A 17392-nucleotide genomic window follows, 5' to 3' on the forward strand; every position below is an offset into this window, starting at 1 on the left:
CCATTTGAATTTGAAATGCCTTGTACTGTATATAAGTACATATTTTGTATGTACATATCTTATTGTGTGAGTCTATATATGTGAAATAAAATATTATATGACACCATCTGAATCTTGCAACAATGTGCAGCAAAACAAATGCAATAATTACCATGCTGCTGATACTAATCTGGTTGGTTTTAGCACTGAAAGTACATACTGTGAATGCAGGATTGCATTCATAAGAAACATAAAACTAAAACAAGAAGGGGAGTAATTTCCCCCTTTGTATGGTTAGAAAGCTTTTAGTCTGAATAAAACAATATAAAGAAACAGCATAGAAGCAGCCAGTCATCTTCTCTGGAGGCAACCTAGCACTCTGCAGACTTGGATACAGCTATTGATTCTACTCTAGTGCCTATTTGCCTATGGACTCCTGACTTCAGGTAATCAAGAGTCTGCTCTTTCTGCTTCTGTTTTTGAAAGAATGGCCAGCTCTGGAGGAAACACACGAGGTGGGGAATGGAGAAAAATGCATGGTTTTGGACTGAAATGGGCATCTGGTCATAGGATTAAAGTCCTTTGAGTGAATCTAAGGATAGACAAGAGGAATATTATATTGTTAGATGGGGTGCTAAATATACAGTGCTCTGAAATGACACCCTTTTCATTGCTCTCACTGTTACCCAAACCTGACACATCTGTTCTGTTCTGACCCCATTTCTTCTGAGTTGTATTCAACATACTGTAAAATCTACAATTACTCTCAAAAGTACTTTTTCTCTGTAAAATGGAGATTGTAATTTGTTGACCTAAATGATTAATAACAAAGACATAAAATATCAAAGATTCTTTCTTTGAGCTATCATGATAAAAATGTGCAAATTTGAAGCAGGTCTCTGTGGGATGTGAAAAATGACATGGGACTGCAACCTCAAAGATTGATTCTAAACCTACGTATTGATAACCTTATTTTTTGCACTGCTAGGAACCGCCATTGTGTGAAAAGGAGAAAGACAGACTTCCTACTCTTCCTACAGAAAACACTGTCAAGACCAGTGGATCAGTGTGTGATCTCTCCAGCAGTGCAGATAATTCTCCTGTTGAGCAGTCTGTTCCATTACCTCAGCAAAGCTTTCGGAGGCGAGCAAACACACTGAGTCATTTGCCAACAGAAAGCCAGGAATCACTGGTACCTGTTGAAACATCGCCATCCGTTCCTCAGAGGAAACTTATGAGGTACCACTCAGTGAGCACAGAGACTCCTCACAAAAGAAAGTAAGACTTATTAAAAGCAGGCTGTGATTTCGTTTGTTGAGGGCATATTTGGGGATGATAATTGCATACCAGGTATGTCCTCTTAATGGATAAGAAATGTATCGCAGCAGTGTGTCACTCTTTGGAGGTTTGTAGGTATTCTGTTTAAAAACACTGTTATCCCTGTGTGCTCCACAGGGGAGAGAAAAACATGAGATGTGTAGTTCCACAGTATGTCACAAAACTAAGTGTAAGCACAACATAGGATTACTCCCAGGGGGTTCAATTATATTTTTGCAAGCAATATTCATTAATTTTCGTTGTTTTGATCTGCAAGCAGTATAAATAAATGCTACTTCTTGTTGTCTGTTTATAGAGAAAAATCCAGTAGCATCTGTGATGCTGAAAACCTTACTAGTTGGTGAATTCATGTGTGACTTTAAAATAACACACAAAACTGACATAAATTGCCTAATTGTTGATAGAGGTGAGGCTCCTCTCTAGCTTTTCAATTAGCCTGTGTAGATTTTACTCGCAAAAACAGGCTACTGCTTGCCTTCATGCTAATATTCTTCAAGCTATCCTCCTTCAAATGCCTGCTTCTACATCTCTAAAGTCTCCTCTTAACTTTATGGCAGTTGTCTTCCTTCCCTCTATCTGGCTTTTTCCAATTACTATGGAAACATTTCTGTCTGTAGGCTTCTGTTTTACTGCCAAAACTGCTCGTTTACGCAAGTTAGACAGTAGGAAATCTGTATGTGTTCCAGCTCATTTTTCCCTGCAGGAGGCAGGACAGTAAAAAAAAAATGCCTGAAATAGGTGATGACAGTGAAAAAAAGAGAATTGTAGTATTTGAAAGGAAACATAACCTGGGTTGCCTTTTTGTCCCTTCTTTGAACCTTTTTAGTTCTAAAATATTAGAATGCTTTTGTAGTGCAGTTTAGGACTTGTGTTGTTGGTCTGTTGTCTTCATGAGAGTTGCCCTGATCCTTGTAGCTGCTTGTTCAATCAGTTCTTATCTTACTATAGGAATGCAGCTAGAAATTAAGTATATTTTTCACTTCCTTTGTTATTTCTATTTGGGTTTGATCATATAATTTTTAGTAAGACCTGACTGCCTCCTCCCTCACATAACTCAAAGCAAAAAGTAATCACTGTTGCTTCCCTTTCATAGCAAATGTACAGAACCAGGGGAAATGGAAAATTTAGAAGAAAAGTATACTTAAAGGTTCTTAAAAATCACTGGAATGGTAGACTTCTAACAAGTCTTGTACATTTTATGAGTGTTTTTGAACAGCTTACCTCAATTGTTTCCAAAGTATAAATAAATTCGGTTCTTCATGTAGCATTTCACTTCTCATCCATTAGAACTCTTGATCATATGCCTGACTTTATCATAGAAACCATGGGGAAGCACATATGAGGTAGAAGAAAGGGGTGTGTCAGTGACAGTTTTTTGGGAGTTTAAATTTAGTCATATGCTGAAATGCCTTGCTGAAGCCTGTAAGTCTGTATTTGGGACTTTGCTGATTGGGTTAAAATGTTCAGCCTCTTACTGCATTAACTGTGAAAAACATAGGAAATGGTTGATTTGTATATGCCAGGTTCCTTTCAAAGATTAGAGAAGGGATTTCACTTCCCCCCACCCTTTCCTCTCTTACTGTGTTTTGTTCTTTGTGCTACCTCAACTCCATCGCTCTGGTTGGAATCCCACTATATGATTTGAATGCATCTGTCGGCGAATCTAAAAGTTCTTCTGGTCAACTTACGCGTTCTCCTACTCTAGCTCGTCTTAATCCCTCGGCCTCTTCACCCAACTTTTTTAAATATCTAAGGCATAATTCAAGTGGAGAACAAAGTGGGCATTTTGCACAAAAGAGGTGAGCTAGAACCTATACGTAGTTTGGGGTAGGGTTTTTTTAGCATGTTATAAATATGAAGCTCTATAGTGTAAATAATTAAAATAATTTAATATAGACCAATGGTGGTAGATTTTTATGGGAGAGGGACTCTTTAACTGCTCCGCTACTGAGTGTAGAGCTGCTACTTACATAATTTTTTGTTTTAATAAATGAAATTCTTTCAGACACATGGACACATGACTTTCTTTAGAGCCAGTTGCTCCAAAGCAACTTGTTGTTATGCAGCAGACAGCAGCACTGCTTAAATTGTGTGAGGGATAAGTTGCCAACTGTGATCCAGCTCACTCTGTCCCTCCTCAGTCATTCAGTTCTGTTCTGCTTTGTTCATGGTAACACAGAAACATGTTAATATTCTTTTGTGCCTGACATTAAGGGCAAATTGACTAAGTTAACTAAATGGGGCAAGAAATAGCAGGACTGTGGAGAGCCGATACGAAAACCCCACAAACAATGAAAAACCACAAACAAACAAAAAAACCAACATCCCCCACTCACTCCCCCAAAAACCAAGAACAAACAAACAAAAAACCCCAACCGACAAGCTTGTGTATTTGTCTTGGTTACTTTGAGCAATATCGAGTTATACTTTTCTGTGCCTCCTTTCTTAGAACAAAAATACATATAGAGAACATTGAGAAAAGGACATTAACCCATTGTTTCTCTGAGAACCTGAAACAAGTAGCTCCCTAAAAATCTTAACCGTGAAACCCCTTCTTAACCCATTGAGCTAAAACTTCTTGTTTTAGCTCAAAAGGCTAATGAGACCAAATGTCCTTAGAAGCACTGTCAACAGTCACTGGCCATTGGCAAGCAATTTTTACTGCTGTTGATGTTTATTGTTTGGTTTTGTTCTCTTGGGTGAAGGTTTCCTGTTTCACCAAGGTGCTGATTCTTCTGATCCTGAGAAAATACTCAACTGAGAACCTTGTTTCACCAGTTCCTTCAGCTGTATTTGCTGAGTACTAACTAGCATCTCTCTTAATTTAGCTTCACCTCAGAAGTATGGTATAGCTCAGAGGAGGAAATGTGAGGCTACAATGTCCTCTTCACTCTTCATTTTAATAAGATTTACTTTAATCCTGAAGGCTAAATTCTCAAAAGTAGATTTTTCCAAGTACATTCTGCACGTACAGTAGCAACTTCTCCTTCAATGGTCATTTAAGGGTATACCTTATTGAACCTTTAAACAGTAAGACTGAAAACTGAAATTGATAGGAATATCAAATGGGTTAATGAGTTTAAATCAATAAAGTCAAACTGCCCAAGTTGATTGTATTCTGTAAGTGAAATTACAGTGTAATTGTGATGGATTTACAGTGCAATTGTAAGCAAAACCTGTTTGCAGGGCACACCATGCTACAGCCTTATCTTCTTTGTGCTCAGTACCAGCTACTAAATAGCTTCACTTCATACTAGTGATTATCCCAGAGTATTCCCCCCATCCCAGTCACATCTTCAGGAGACAGTGCTAAATGCCATCCAGATATATCATTATGGTTTATCAGAAGCAGTTATTTCTTAAACTTAGCTTCTCATGATTAAATTCTCCTACTCACATGTTTTTGTGTACTCTTCTGAGAAAAGGTCTTCCAGTATCATCATCCAAGTAATTTTCTGTGTTTTCATTTCATGCAGAAACTTTTCGTTATCTGACTTGTTCTTACTTCCTTCTATTAACCTTCTTCTGAGTATGTTGGGGGCCTGTTATTTTAAAAGAAAGAGCAGAATTACGTTGGCCACAAGACTGTTGATGAAATTTGATTAGTACTCCTGTCTGTTGCATAAATAGAGCCACAGTCCTAAATGATCAGTCAGAAGGCTCAGCTTTTAACTTAAAAGTTCCAAGCTTGTCTGAATAAAACCCTGTTAATGCTTTACAAAATGGTTTTTGCCAAAGTCTTATTTTTCATTTGCTAGCACAATGATTATCAGGGTCAGCTTTTCCTAACCTTTTCCCCCAAACTTAGTCAATCATTGAAACTGATATTTAAGTAAATGTGCAATGATAAAGTTGGCGTCAGTTCCTATTAGATTAAAGGAATTTACTTGAAACGTGCACTAAAAATCTTGGGATATAGATATAAAGAATAACTACTTTACTTGGAAGTACATTTATTTATATTGGAATATTTTAGTTTGCCCAAACAAATGTGTATTTCAAAGTAGCACTTTGTTAGCAGTTTTAGTTTTGACTTTGGTTTCCTTGATATTCAGGCCTTCAGGATTTAGCTGCTTTTTGTTTGAAACTTAGCAGTATGTGTTATTTTTAATTCTGTGGATTTATACTTCTTTGTTCTAAACTATACTTTTCCCAACTGCACTCTCAGCATCTCCTACCGTACTGCCTTAAGGAGAAGGCTTCATTCTTCCTCTTCTGTGCCAAATTTCTTAAAATTTCTGGCTCCTGTAGATGAAAATAACACCTCTGACTTTAGGAGCACAACAAGGTAGGGTTCTCTCTTAAAGCCTGGAGGTAAAACTGTATTTTCAAAGGTTGCTTTGTCTGAAATATTTTAAATGCTTCTCACACGTGCAAAACCTGATTTGTTCAACAGTTCACTTGCATGTATTCTGCATGTGATTGCTGTCAAAAGGATGGAGCTATCCCAGACTCTTCTCCCATTAAGACTGCAGAACTTAACCATTTTGATGTTGTAATGGTCATGCAACTTCCACCTATGTACTTCTGTGATTATTCCTGCCAAGGCACTGTATTAGCCGTTTTCAGTTAAGAGAATATACATGGTTCACCCTAAGCAATGTCAGTGTCCTCACATTGGAAGGAGAGGATGGCCTGTAAAATGCTCCTCCCACTTGCTGCCAGAGCTATTTGAAGTTCATTTATCCCTTTCAGCTTCAACAAAGACTCATGCAACCATTTAGCCAATGGCTGGAATAAAGCAATGAATAGTTTAAAGATGTAATGGGTGAAAGTTATTAGTGGGATTTTTAACAGGAAAGCAGCATTGCTGTTCACTATTTCATTTAATATTCTGAATAAAACCTCTCTCTGTACTTTGTGGATTGCATCAAAGGAGTAACATCCAAGGTTCCTGGACACTGTTCCCGAGTTTGTTGCTTATTTCAGATGATGACTTGCGGACACAAAGGTTAAAAATTTTGCTCCAGGTCTGTGTTGTGAGGGAATAGATTACATACCCAGTTCACAGAAGGTTGGAAGTTTAGTCAGTGTTTATAAAGCTCCTTGATGTGTGCTGATAAAAAGCATCAGCAGTTCTTTGTGTCTCCTATGAATAATCGCTAGATTTTGTGGATGGCATTTAAATAGCAGAGTGGTAAAGATACATTATGGTGTATGTGTCTTTAATGCATTGTGTTTAGTACACTGCTGCAAAGCAAGCTGAAAATTAATTAAAACTGAAGAAAGCAGAATGCACAGAGCTGCCAGCCCGTTTTGATGACCCTGAGTGATGTTTGCAGCTTTGTATAAGCCTGCTGCCACAAAGCAAGCTTCACCTACCTAACACTTAAGAGCTTGACCCAGCATATGCACAGCACACTGCACCCCTTAGTTGATGGTTTGTGTTGTATTCACTGAAGACTCTGTCACTGTTACTAGCAGATTCAGGTAACCTACTCACAAGCCACTCTGTGTTCTGCAATTTTAGCGACTACGAATCCAAACACAGCCAGCAGGCCATTGGTGCAGACAGCCCTGTAAGGACTCGACGGCATTCATGGAGGCAACAGATATTCCTGCGAGTGGCAACCCCTCAGAAAGCATGTGATTCTCCCAGCCGATATGATGGTAAAGTCTGTGTTTATTTGTTCCCATGAACCTTGTTAGTGGATGTAGTCTGTGAAGTGTGGATCATTTTGTCTACCGAGTGGACATACTCGCCCAGTGCTCTGTTTGTCCTGTCTTTGCAGTTTCCCACCTACTTTTTGGTCATGCCAAGCTCATCAGCTGTTGAGTTTTTATTTTTCAGCTTCTTGCCTAACATAGTTCCGATTGTGTCAAATTAACTAACCAGAGAAGAAATTATTTTTATGTGTACTATTTTAATGAGTTCTGGGGAAAAAATGTATCACCAGGTATTGCTCTGAAGAAAAGGTGATGCTTCTGTTTCATCTTTCCATGCTGGAGTATAGAACTATGGGCTAGAAAAATCCAGGCCTAGCAGAAGAAATTAAATTTCTTTTATGACCTCACGTGAGGTCTGTAGTGTGTACTTCATACCAGACTGAATTTGACCTCATGTATGCTGCTCCAGTCTGTGACATTTGCCACTTGAGCCATAGTTATCCACTGTTCTCTGAAATATCACTGAAATTCTGCAGACCTAAAGAACCACAGACTAGAAAAAAAAGCACTGCACGTGAGCATGTGGGTGCATCATTTTATGCATCTCACTTTATCTGAGTCAGATAGTGCAGCACATGCTGAGGCCAAGAATGCCTCAGAGAAGCTTGTGACTGTAGATAATGGTCTCTTGCTCACTAAAGTTTGAATTTCACAGCTTGAGCTCTGCAAGCTCTACCTTCTAACTGATCGCTAAGGCCATTGTATAAGAAATAAGAAAAAGTATAAGGGAACAGGAGGGAACCGTACATTATAGTAAATGTAGTAAAAAGTAACCATCTTAATGTCACTGAGACATTTTTCTTGCATCTTAAAGAGAGACCTTGATTAACTGGACACAGCACATAACAAAAGTGTTTCTGTTAATGCATTGCTTGCAAGGTAATTTGACTGACAATGGGGTAAGCTGTATATGGGCATAGATGCCTCTCAAATTTAGTGTACTTCAAAACAAAGCGATCTCAAGAGCATGTTGTATAAACATACATGTGAAATGCTCTCCTATACTTCAACGCATATGAAGGAGCTGTTCAACCTCAGCTGTTCTGTGAAGCTACTGTTTTTGCAGGTTTGATGCATCTTTTTGTGACTGGAAATAGTCTTACTTGTTTTTGAAAGCCACAAAACCTTCCCATATTAAATAGGGAAAAAACCACCTAAATTGCCTATCCAAGCATTTCCTCTGAGGTGTAATAGCTGCAGGATAAAATCTCAACAACCTACAACTGGATAAGCAGAATAGTTGGAGAAACAAGTGTGGCCAAAATGGAAAACAGGAAGAGCTATTAATAGGAGGACCAATTTAAAATGTCAGGCCTTTTTCTTCACTTTTTTTTCTTTTTCTGTTTTTGTTCCAATGTACATACTCAATTTATGAAGAGAGGGAGAAAACTCAGAGTTAAGGGGTTTTTTTTATTCATAATAAGTATTGGGTTTTTCTGTTTGGATTTTCATGCATCTCCTGGAACATTTCTGGCAGCAAAGGACAGTAACTCATGATCCAGTCTCTGTAGCCTTTAAGAGGGCTGCTGTACAGATATTACATTGGACTCACCACAACAGTTAACTTAGTAACCTCTGTAGTGCCAAAGTAAATGTAACTAGCTACCATTCATCATCTTGTTCCTCTTTCTTTCATATTCTCTCAAGGAGAAGCAGCACATGCAGTGGAGTTTATTGATTTTAAAAGTTACCTGTACTTCCTTTTTTTTTTTTTTTTTTAAAAAAAAAAAAAAGCCTTCCTCACTTTTTTTAGACTGATTCCCTTTGGAAAAAGAATTTATGTGAGTAGCTGATGTATCACCAAAAGATCAGTTTCAGCCAAATTGGACAGAGGGCAAAGAAGGTTTTAAAGATAACATGTTTTGTCGTGTTCTGCAAAAGTAAGAATGAAGAGAGGGAAACAAGGGAACATTCATGAGTTTCCCTTTATAGACTGTGACTCCACTGAGCAATTTCTCCATTCAAGTGCAATATCCCACACACCATTCCAGGGTACTCTGCAGGAAAGCAGTAAGGAAAAAGGCTAGGGATTTTTTTACAAGTTAGTAAGTCAGCAAACCAAGAGACCCAGATCTCTGTGAGTCAGAGATGATGAAGTTTTTCAAGCTTATCATAGGCTGCTTTACTAAACTTTGTATTAAACGTAAAATCCATCAGTGTGCCTGAACTACATGTTGCTTTGACCACGTGTGGGCAGGCACTGTCAACAAAATGAAACTGCTTTGTGGCTGTAACTTCTTTGGGTTGTAATCAGTAAATATGCATGTGTAAGATGTCACAAGAAATAGGGACAACTTTAAGCGTTATACACACAGAAAGATCTGGATTCTGACATTTGTGATTCCATTTGTATAGGCAAGTGGTGAGATGAATCTCAAGATGCATCATGTTCGTTGCCACTCTCTGTGTGATTAACACAGCAGGATATGAAGGTGTATGTACTAAAAGTTAAAAAAAAAAAAAAAAAAAAAAAAGAAAAGAAAACCCAGATAACTGGTACATAGCTTTTGCAGAAATTTTGAGCTTAATCTTATGAGGCTCTGAACTTGAGAGATGTCTAGTGTCCTGAGTTACCACGTGAAGCTGACAGCACTTTGAGTCCCCCTGTCTTGTACTTATGGATCCTTTACTTCTTTAGGAGGTGCTCATAAGTAGTTTTGAGCTAAAACTTCATTTCCTGTAGCTCAGCTGGAGAGACATGATTGCTGGCTGTGCTTTGTTGGTTGCATCATGTATTACCAGGCAGAGAGCACACTGTTTTGCAGACACCATTATTTAAAAGAAGGGTTTTATTATAAGTGAAGGAGGGTGTTCATTTCTTACTAGTTCAGGAGTAAAATGAAAAACAGTACCAAATCAGTCGAGTTAAAAAAAATACATTGCAAATAGATACAGTAGAAAGCCATTTTTTTCTTGCCAGTTGAGATTCCTGCCTTGCCTGATGACTGGACTCAATTCAGCCACGCTCAGGCAAGGAGAGTGCTCTGAGACAACAGAAAGCCTCGGGTGCAGGAAACCATTACTTTCAGCTGTTACAGGAGCAATGTCTCATGTGCAGGCCCTCCTCCAGCCACCTCCTGCTTGTGGGTGCTGCCGCTTTCCCCTTTCCCCACTATTTTCCCCTGCTTCTGTACATAACTTTACCACGAAGCACATTGGAGAAGCATTACGCAATTTGCTGCCTGACAGGACAGCCAGGTGATCTCTGGTGAGCCTGAAGATGAGGCTGATCTCCAGTTGGGAGATCTAGAAAGGATTTTCTGCATAGGTGAAATGATCTGTAGGTATTTTTATTGCTTTCCAGCTGGTAGCTGGAGGTTTGCAGGGTTGAAGTATGTTAGTTCTACAGTAGCAAGCTACAGTTCAAATGTCCAACCTCATCTCCTGCTGTTCTCTGCTTCCTGGGGAATGGTTGTGCTGCTGCAGGTGGTGTGGAGCACTGGGGGGGCAGCGTTTCTCTCACCACCACCTTGAGATACACTCAGTGACGTGTCCTCTGATATTTTTCTTTTTTATTTATTTGTGGGGGTGGAATGAGTGTTGTATCCTGCAAAGTGGACAGATGGAAAAAGAGAAGCACAGGTCACTTACAAAATGGATCACACTTTGATCTGTTACAATACTATATTTCTTTTGAATGAAGGTTTTCATTGATCTCTTTTTCTAAAGCTTTTTTGGCCTGTTTTCTTTATATGAGTACACAAAATTCACTCTGGCTCTCCCACTCACTGTCTTAAACACTCTAAGTAGTAACAGTGTTTCTTCAGTTCTTTGATTTTTACCTTTATACCTGCCCACCCTACTTGCAGCCAGATCTTCATACTTCTAGTAGAGTCTCTCTAACAAGAGCCATATTCTGTGGCTATGCAAATGATTTAGGACTTCTAGTTCTCTGTCTTGGCTGGTAAAAAAGGTGAAGGGAACAACTTGGTGATCATTTTAAACTAGCTGAAGTATGGGCTCACTCAAAAAAGGTGATTAGTTTTCTGTTGGATCAGTTTTCTAGTCCCACTCACAGTATTAGACAAGCACTAGAGCAGGCACAGGGAGGCAGACAGGGACATGTGTCTGGAAGCTGAGGGTGGGTGCTCTTACCCTGTTGAGGAGCAGGACACACTTACATCAGTGGAGAGTGATCATGAAACTTCACCTTGCACTGCAGTGCAGCAGGATATTTGCATACTTTTATTCAGCATCTACAGATCTCTGTGCAGTGGACTATTTTCACTACAATTTTCACATATTGACTGTTCAGAATTGGTCATAGTGGGAGAACTGTTTTGCAGATTGTCAGAAACTCCCAACAGAGTAAACTCAAGTGCTAGATTTAGAGGGAGTGTGAATAGTTTTCTGAAGTAAATGGTGGGAAAGTGATAGTGCTTGTGATGAGCTTTCTTGCTGTGGGAAGTGTGTTGGCAGTAGACAGCAAGATTTTTATAACAGCTGTGTCAGTTTTAGGTTGGAGAATGGGAGATTTGCTTTAGGTGGGCAGTGGTGTGGAGTTACATGTTGAACAGTGAAAGAAATGGCAATCTGGAGGAATGAGGTGCTTGGTATTGCTTAGCAGTACTCAGAAAATAGATTCAGATGAAAAAAAGGAACTTGAGCCAGAACAACTACATAGTATTTTACAACCTGACTTGCAGAAAAAAACTCTTTTAGAAAGTACAAGTATCTCTGTTCAGGAAAAAAAAATTGACTCATTCATTAAAATGAATTGGGTTTTAGTCCCTGGCAGACAGAGGTAGCAAACTGTTAAATCCAAAGTGCTGAAGAAAAGTTTGGATTTGAAGAACTGTTATTCTTAAAACCAGTTGTAGTTAGCACCTAACTATCTGTTTATGTGCTTTGTGGTGAGGGTTATATCTCTTCCATTATTTAAGCTAAAATATTAAATCATTTTGTAGTAGTATTGCAAATACTGTAAACTGTTGCTTTAGCATTCTGTACTTAGAATATTTGCAGTGTAAATTATTTGTAATGCATCCTCCGATACTGTTTTAATGGGTTTTTTTTAGCAGCAAAATTATTATTAATTAACTAATGACTAGCTTTGTAAATGCTGTAATAAAGCCAGGTGGTTAGAATTGATTATTAAGTTTGTCTCAGAGCAAATATATACTCATAACTTGATTTGCAGCATAGGAGCTTGGCTATAAGCAGTTAAGTATCACATATAATGTGTGACAGCTTCTGTACCCATTGAAATACCAGGGCATTCATTTCTAGGGGCTTGATTATATTAGTAAATGGGCTGAATTTGGAGGTAGGGATTACTTTTTAAGAAGCTCTTGGCTTTAAAAGAAAAATCAAACTCTAAAGCATCTCTCAGACCTGATTTTAATCAACCATATTGAAATACACAATTTTTCAATAATTCCTTATTCAGCCACTGTATGTCAGACTAGAAGAACTTGTGCTTCTTGTGGTTCCATATCTGAAGCTTTCTGGTAACAGAAGGCTCCTGGTAATGGTACCATACTTGGTTATGAAATCAAATACTCCAGACATCTGTGTAAAAAAAAAAAAAAAAGAATATTATATCCTTGGTTATAGAAGTTTGCAGTTCCTCTTTAATTTTGTATCATGTTGTACTACCTGAATGGAAAATCTGAAGAGGACTAACTAAGGATGTTGTGAAAGTCCTTTCTTTTGGGCAATTCAATCTTACATGACTGTAAAGATTCTCTTGTTTGTTTGCTAAGCTGAATTTTGGAGTGTTTAAAATGCAACAAAGAAAAACAGTGTAATTCAGAAAATAAAATGCTTAATGGAATTCTTCCTTCCACATTCTCCCCATATCTTGCCTGACTTCTTAACCCTGGAGAGCAGATGTGACTGGTACACTACAGAGAGCCATGTGTAACCAACTCCATAGTGAGGATGACAGTAATGCATTATATTTGAGCCTCCTTCCTATTAGCTTCCTATAAAAATAAAACAAGCCCTTCTTTTCTACGTGAAGTGTTGCAGCTTCTAGTCAAAGATGAATCTTGTTATCTTGTTTTTGGTATTTGAGGTTGGTTAGACTAAGTGCTTCTGAAAGAATGTTTTTAAAATTTAGGCTTTTAGGTGGGTTTGTCACTTCTGTTGTTTTTTACTTTGTGTGTGTGGTTTCTCTTAGTGGGTTTCCTTTTTTTCTTCTTGTTTTTGGAAAGCCTTGTTTAATACTGAGGTTGATTGAAGAAGAAACTATTGATCAATTAAGATTTTTTTCTAGTCAATTACAAATGAAATTTCCTAAAAAAAATACGGTTTAAGGCAACATTTTAATAACTCACTGTTGGAATACTTTAATGTCCTCCCATAGGTCCCAGCAAATGCACTATTTCATTGTAGCTTCTTCTGGAGCTAATGAAATTTCCTGTTCGACACTACCAGTCAAATATTGTCTGTTTTAATTACTACTGCAGTCATTCACCAGCTTTTCATTTACAAACTTCCTTTAGTGTGGTCCGTGGTAGTAATATACCATGATACTTTCTTCGTAATCTTTTGTACTTTGTTTTGTGTTTCATCTTTGCACATGAGAGTTTTGTATAATGCATTTTTTGATCCTTTTGGAGCGTAGGGATGCTCTGCTCTCTAGGATTGAAGCGCTGCCACGTGAAGCCAAAGAGCTGGGTATAAATAAATGAATCTGCTGTACAAATTCCATCTTGGTCCGTTGTTCCTATTGGCCTCATCCTTTCTTGGGTAGTGTAAGTGTGTGGTGGGTTGACCCTGGCTGGACGCCAGGTGCCCACCAAAGCCACTTTATCACTCCCCCCTCCTCAGCTGGACAAGGGAGAGAAAATATAACAAAGGGCTCGTGGGTTGAGATAAGAACAGGGAGAGATCACTCAACCAATTACCATCACGGGCAAAACAGACTCGACTTGGGGAAAATTAACTTAATTATTGCCAAATCAACCAGAGTAGGGTAATAAGAAATAAAATCAAATCTCAAAACACCTTCTCTCCATCCCTCCCTTCTTCCCGGACACAGCTTCACTCCCGGATTCTCTACCTACCCCTCCAGCAGCTCAGGGGGACGGGGAATGGCGGTTGTGATCAGTCCATCACACGTTGTCTCTGCTGCTTTATCGTCTTCAGGGGCAGGACTCCTCATACTCTTCCCCTGCTCCAGCGTGGGGTCCCTGCCACAGGAGACAGTCCTCCATGAACTGCTCCAGCGTGGGTCCCTTCCACGGGCTGCAGTCCTTCAGGCACAGACTGCTCCAGCATGGGTCCCCCATGGGGTCACAATTCCTGCCAGAAAACCTGCTCCGTGGGCTCCTCTGTCCACAGATCCGCAGGTCCTGCCAGGAGCCTGCTCCAGCACGGGCTTCCCACGGGGTCACAGCCTCCTTTGGGCATCCACCTGTTCCAGCACGGGGTCCTCCACGGGCTGCAGGTGGATATCTGCTCCACCGTGGAGCTCCATGGGCTGCAGGGGACAGCCTGCCTCACCATGGTCTTCCCCATGGGCTGCAGGGGAATCTCTGCTCCGGCGCCTGGAGCACCTCCTCCCCCTCCTTCTTCACTGACCTTGGTGTCTGCAGGGTTGTTTCTCTCACATACTCTCACTCCTCTCTCCAGCTGCAGTTTCTGTGCCCACTTTTTTTCCCTTCTTAAATCTGTTATCCCAGAGGCACTACCACTGTCACTGATGGGCTTGGCCTTGGCCAGCGGTGGGTCCGCCTTGGAGCCGGCTGGCATTGGCTCTGTTGGACATAGGGGAAGCTTCTAGCAGCTTCTCACAGAAGCCACCCCTGTAACAGCCCCCGCTACCAAAACCTTGCCACACAAACCCAATACAAAGTGGTGGGAGCATCAGAGCAGTGCTTTTGAGGTACATATGGATGCATTAGTACATTTGTGCAACATTTCCATCTGCTTCATGAGCAGTTTCATCTGCAGTTCATTACCTTGCAGAAGTTCTTACAAGCACAGGAAAGCTGGTGGTTTTCCCAGTGAAGTACACTGTTTCTGGAGGAATACTTAGTTTGGACCCACAGACTTGTAGGAGTGCATTGCACAGAAGAGTAATTCTGAAGGGTAGTCCAAGTATGAACTTTAAATGGAAAATAACCTGTGTATTGATAAAATATAATAATAGTTATTGAGTCAGCTTGTCCAATCCTGAACCTTAAAGAGTAGAAGTGTGGTAGGCTTGTAGAAGTACCACGTATGGAGGTAGAATTTTATATGGAAGCTGCAGGGAATGGAGCAACATATTTGAAAGGAGTACAGGTCAAATATGGAACAGGAGTCAACAAGAGCTGACAAGGTTGGCAGATGAGATTGGCAGATGAACAGGGAAGCAGTCTTTCAGTGTGTCCTGAAGTGTTCAGGTCCTGCTTAAGTGCACTCACTAATCTCATAAAAGTTTTGAAGGCTGCGCATTACTTGGATTTTAACACATGGCAGTTTGATTCAGTGGAATGTGAGCTCCCGGTTACGTTCAGTTGAATTGCTCTACTATTTATCTTTGCTTTCTCTGCTGTCCTCCGGCTCATTTGTGCATAATAATGAAATACTCAGTTTGTTGTTACAGCATTTCTACTGTTGTCTGTTCTGGATCTGGAAGCCGGATGGCATGTCTGTTGATCACCTTGTTGTATATTCATGGACATGGGTTAGTGTTGACTTACCAAATGTCTGGTTTTTTACTTTGCTTTGAGGGATTACCTGCACATCCCACCTCCCCGCCCTCCTTTACCAGCCAAACAGCTGATGCAACTCTGCAAACTTTAGACAGGCTGCCTGAGCAGTTAAACAGGTTCATTTTGGATTCTATACATCCTGCCACATGCCAGCATGGAGGTGGGAGGGAAGGCCGGTTGTGAATGTGTTGCGCTTTATCAGAGTAGACTTTAGACTTTCTGTTAAATGTCCACAAGTGATAAGAGGAAAGAAAGAAAGAAAAGATAGAAAAGGAGCACCAATTTGGAAGGCAAAATCAAGCCTAGGACTCTTCCACAGAGGAATTAAGAGGTAGGGTTGATAATCGTAATTGTTCAGCCTATAGAATTTTGTAACCTTTCTGTTTTCTTTTATAGCCTTAAGCACTGTGAGTTAAATTTCTTTTAGTGAATACTGATCTTACCAGGTTAGTAATAGACAAGAAATTTTCAGCCTAAATGGAAGCAGAACCATGGTCTTGAGTAATTAATGCTTTGCAGTCGTTCAGGTGTTGCCACAGTTTGATCACTGGAGGATGATAAGGGAGTAACATTTCCAATAAATTAGAAGGTCATCTTTTTTTAAGTTGGTACTTGAAGACCAATCCACAAAATTTGCACTGAGAAAGTAGAATGTGTATGGTAAAGACAGGAAGATTCTAGGCATTGGATATGTTCATTCTTGCTTTAGGAATGCAATGTGTTTAATCCATTTCCTTGCATGTGTTTTGCCAGCCTGTTTTTTGGGGCAAGTAGGTAACCATAAACTGTCCCTGTAGATAGTCTGGTATTTTCTAACACATACGTGCATATATAAATATGTAAAACCAGAATACATACCTGACTCTAAAAGAGATTCATAAACCACTGAGAGGATGTGTAGGCTGAGAAGAGATTTTTCCCCCAAGATGTGTGTGCATTCTATATTGGATGCTATGAGAATATAGCAAGAAGTGAACAGACTACAGATAGCATACAGTAGATGTGGGTGTTCCTGTCTGTATCACTTTTACTTTTTGCATTGATGTTTGGTGACTGTTTTCATTAATTCCTCTTTCTTACAGTGGTGTTGTTTTGTGCATGTAATGCAGCCTTAGAGGAAATTAACAACTTTCCTTGAAGATGGTCTTTTTATTTTTTTTTTAAGTTTATTATTTTATTCAAGCAAATTAAGCTAGTTCTACCAGCATTATCCTTAAGAGCATTTCCCTTATAAAGTTGTCTTAATATGCACTAAGAAAAATTGGGATGAAAGCTAGTATATGTAGTCAGTCTACATAACAAAATGTACAGAACACTGTTGACAGTATAGTATGTGCATCAGAAACAACAATCAAATCAAAATTATCTTCCTTTCATTGTCAACAAAGTTGAGAATTATCAAGTGTGTGTTTCTTCTCCACCTGGTGACATTTACCTAACCTCTTTCATAATGGCAGATCTTAGCCCACAGAAGTCTTTCCATGTACCTGTAAAGAAAAAGATTAAATTAATGTTTCCCAGTTTCTTTTAAGGGATATAATATTTCTTCATTGTATTGATGTTTTTCATGACCAGCTGTATTTCTGAATGCATCTGTCAGGGTTTCCTACTTCTCTTTGTAACAAATTGTGATTGCCATTAAAGTGTTGAATTTTTGTCCTTTGCCTAATTCTCAGTCCCATGAAGTTTGTTGTTCTCTGAAATGCTGTAGATACCTGAAGTGTGGCTATCCACACTTATATCCAGAGTGCAAATTTGTA

General features: G+C 39.4%; 1 protein-coding gene across 11 annotated transcripts in view; it reads left to right on the top strand.

The window, feature by feature from the left end:
* TBC1D1 (TBC1 domain family member 1) overlaps positions 1–17392 on the top strand; it is a 122851-nt gene that overhangs the window by 75454 nt on the left and 30005 nt on the right. For 7 of the 11 annotated variants that reach the window (XM_030021243.1, XM_030020935.2, XM_030021878.2 and 4 more), the window contains 4 exons: positions 968–1257; positions 2988–3116; positions 5486–5605; positions 6788–6927. In XM_030021243.1, the coding sequence (XP_029877103.1) occupies positions 968–1257; positions 2988–3116; positions 5486–5605; positions 6788–6927 (679 nt within the window). The remainder of the gene's footprint in view (positions 1–967; positions 1258–2987; positions 3117–5485; positions 5606–6787; positions 6928–17392) is intronic. The other 4 variants (XM_030021418.2, XM_030021515.2, XM_030021600.2 and 1 more) reach the window with 4 other exon arrangements.

The sequence above is a fragment of the Aquila chrysaetos genome, chromosome 1 (assembly GCF_900496995.4).
Source record: "Aquila chrysaetos chrysaetos chromosome 1, bAquChr1.4, whole genome shotgun sequence".
NCBI classification, from domain to species: Eukaryota; Metazoa; Chordata; class Aves; order Accipitriformes; family Accipitridae; genus Aquila; species Aquila chrysaetos.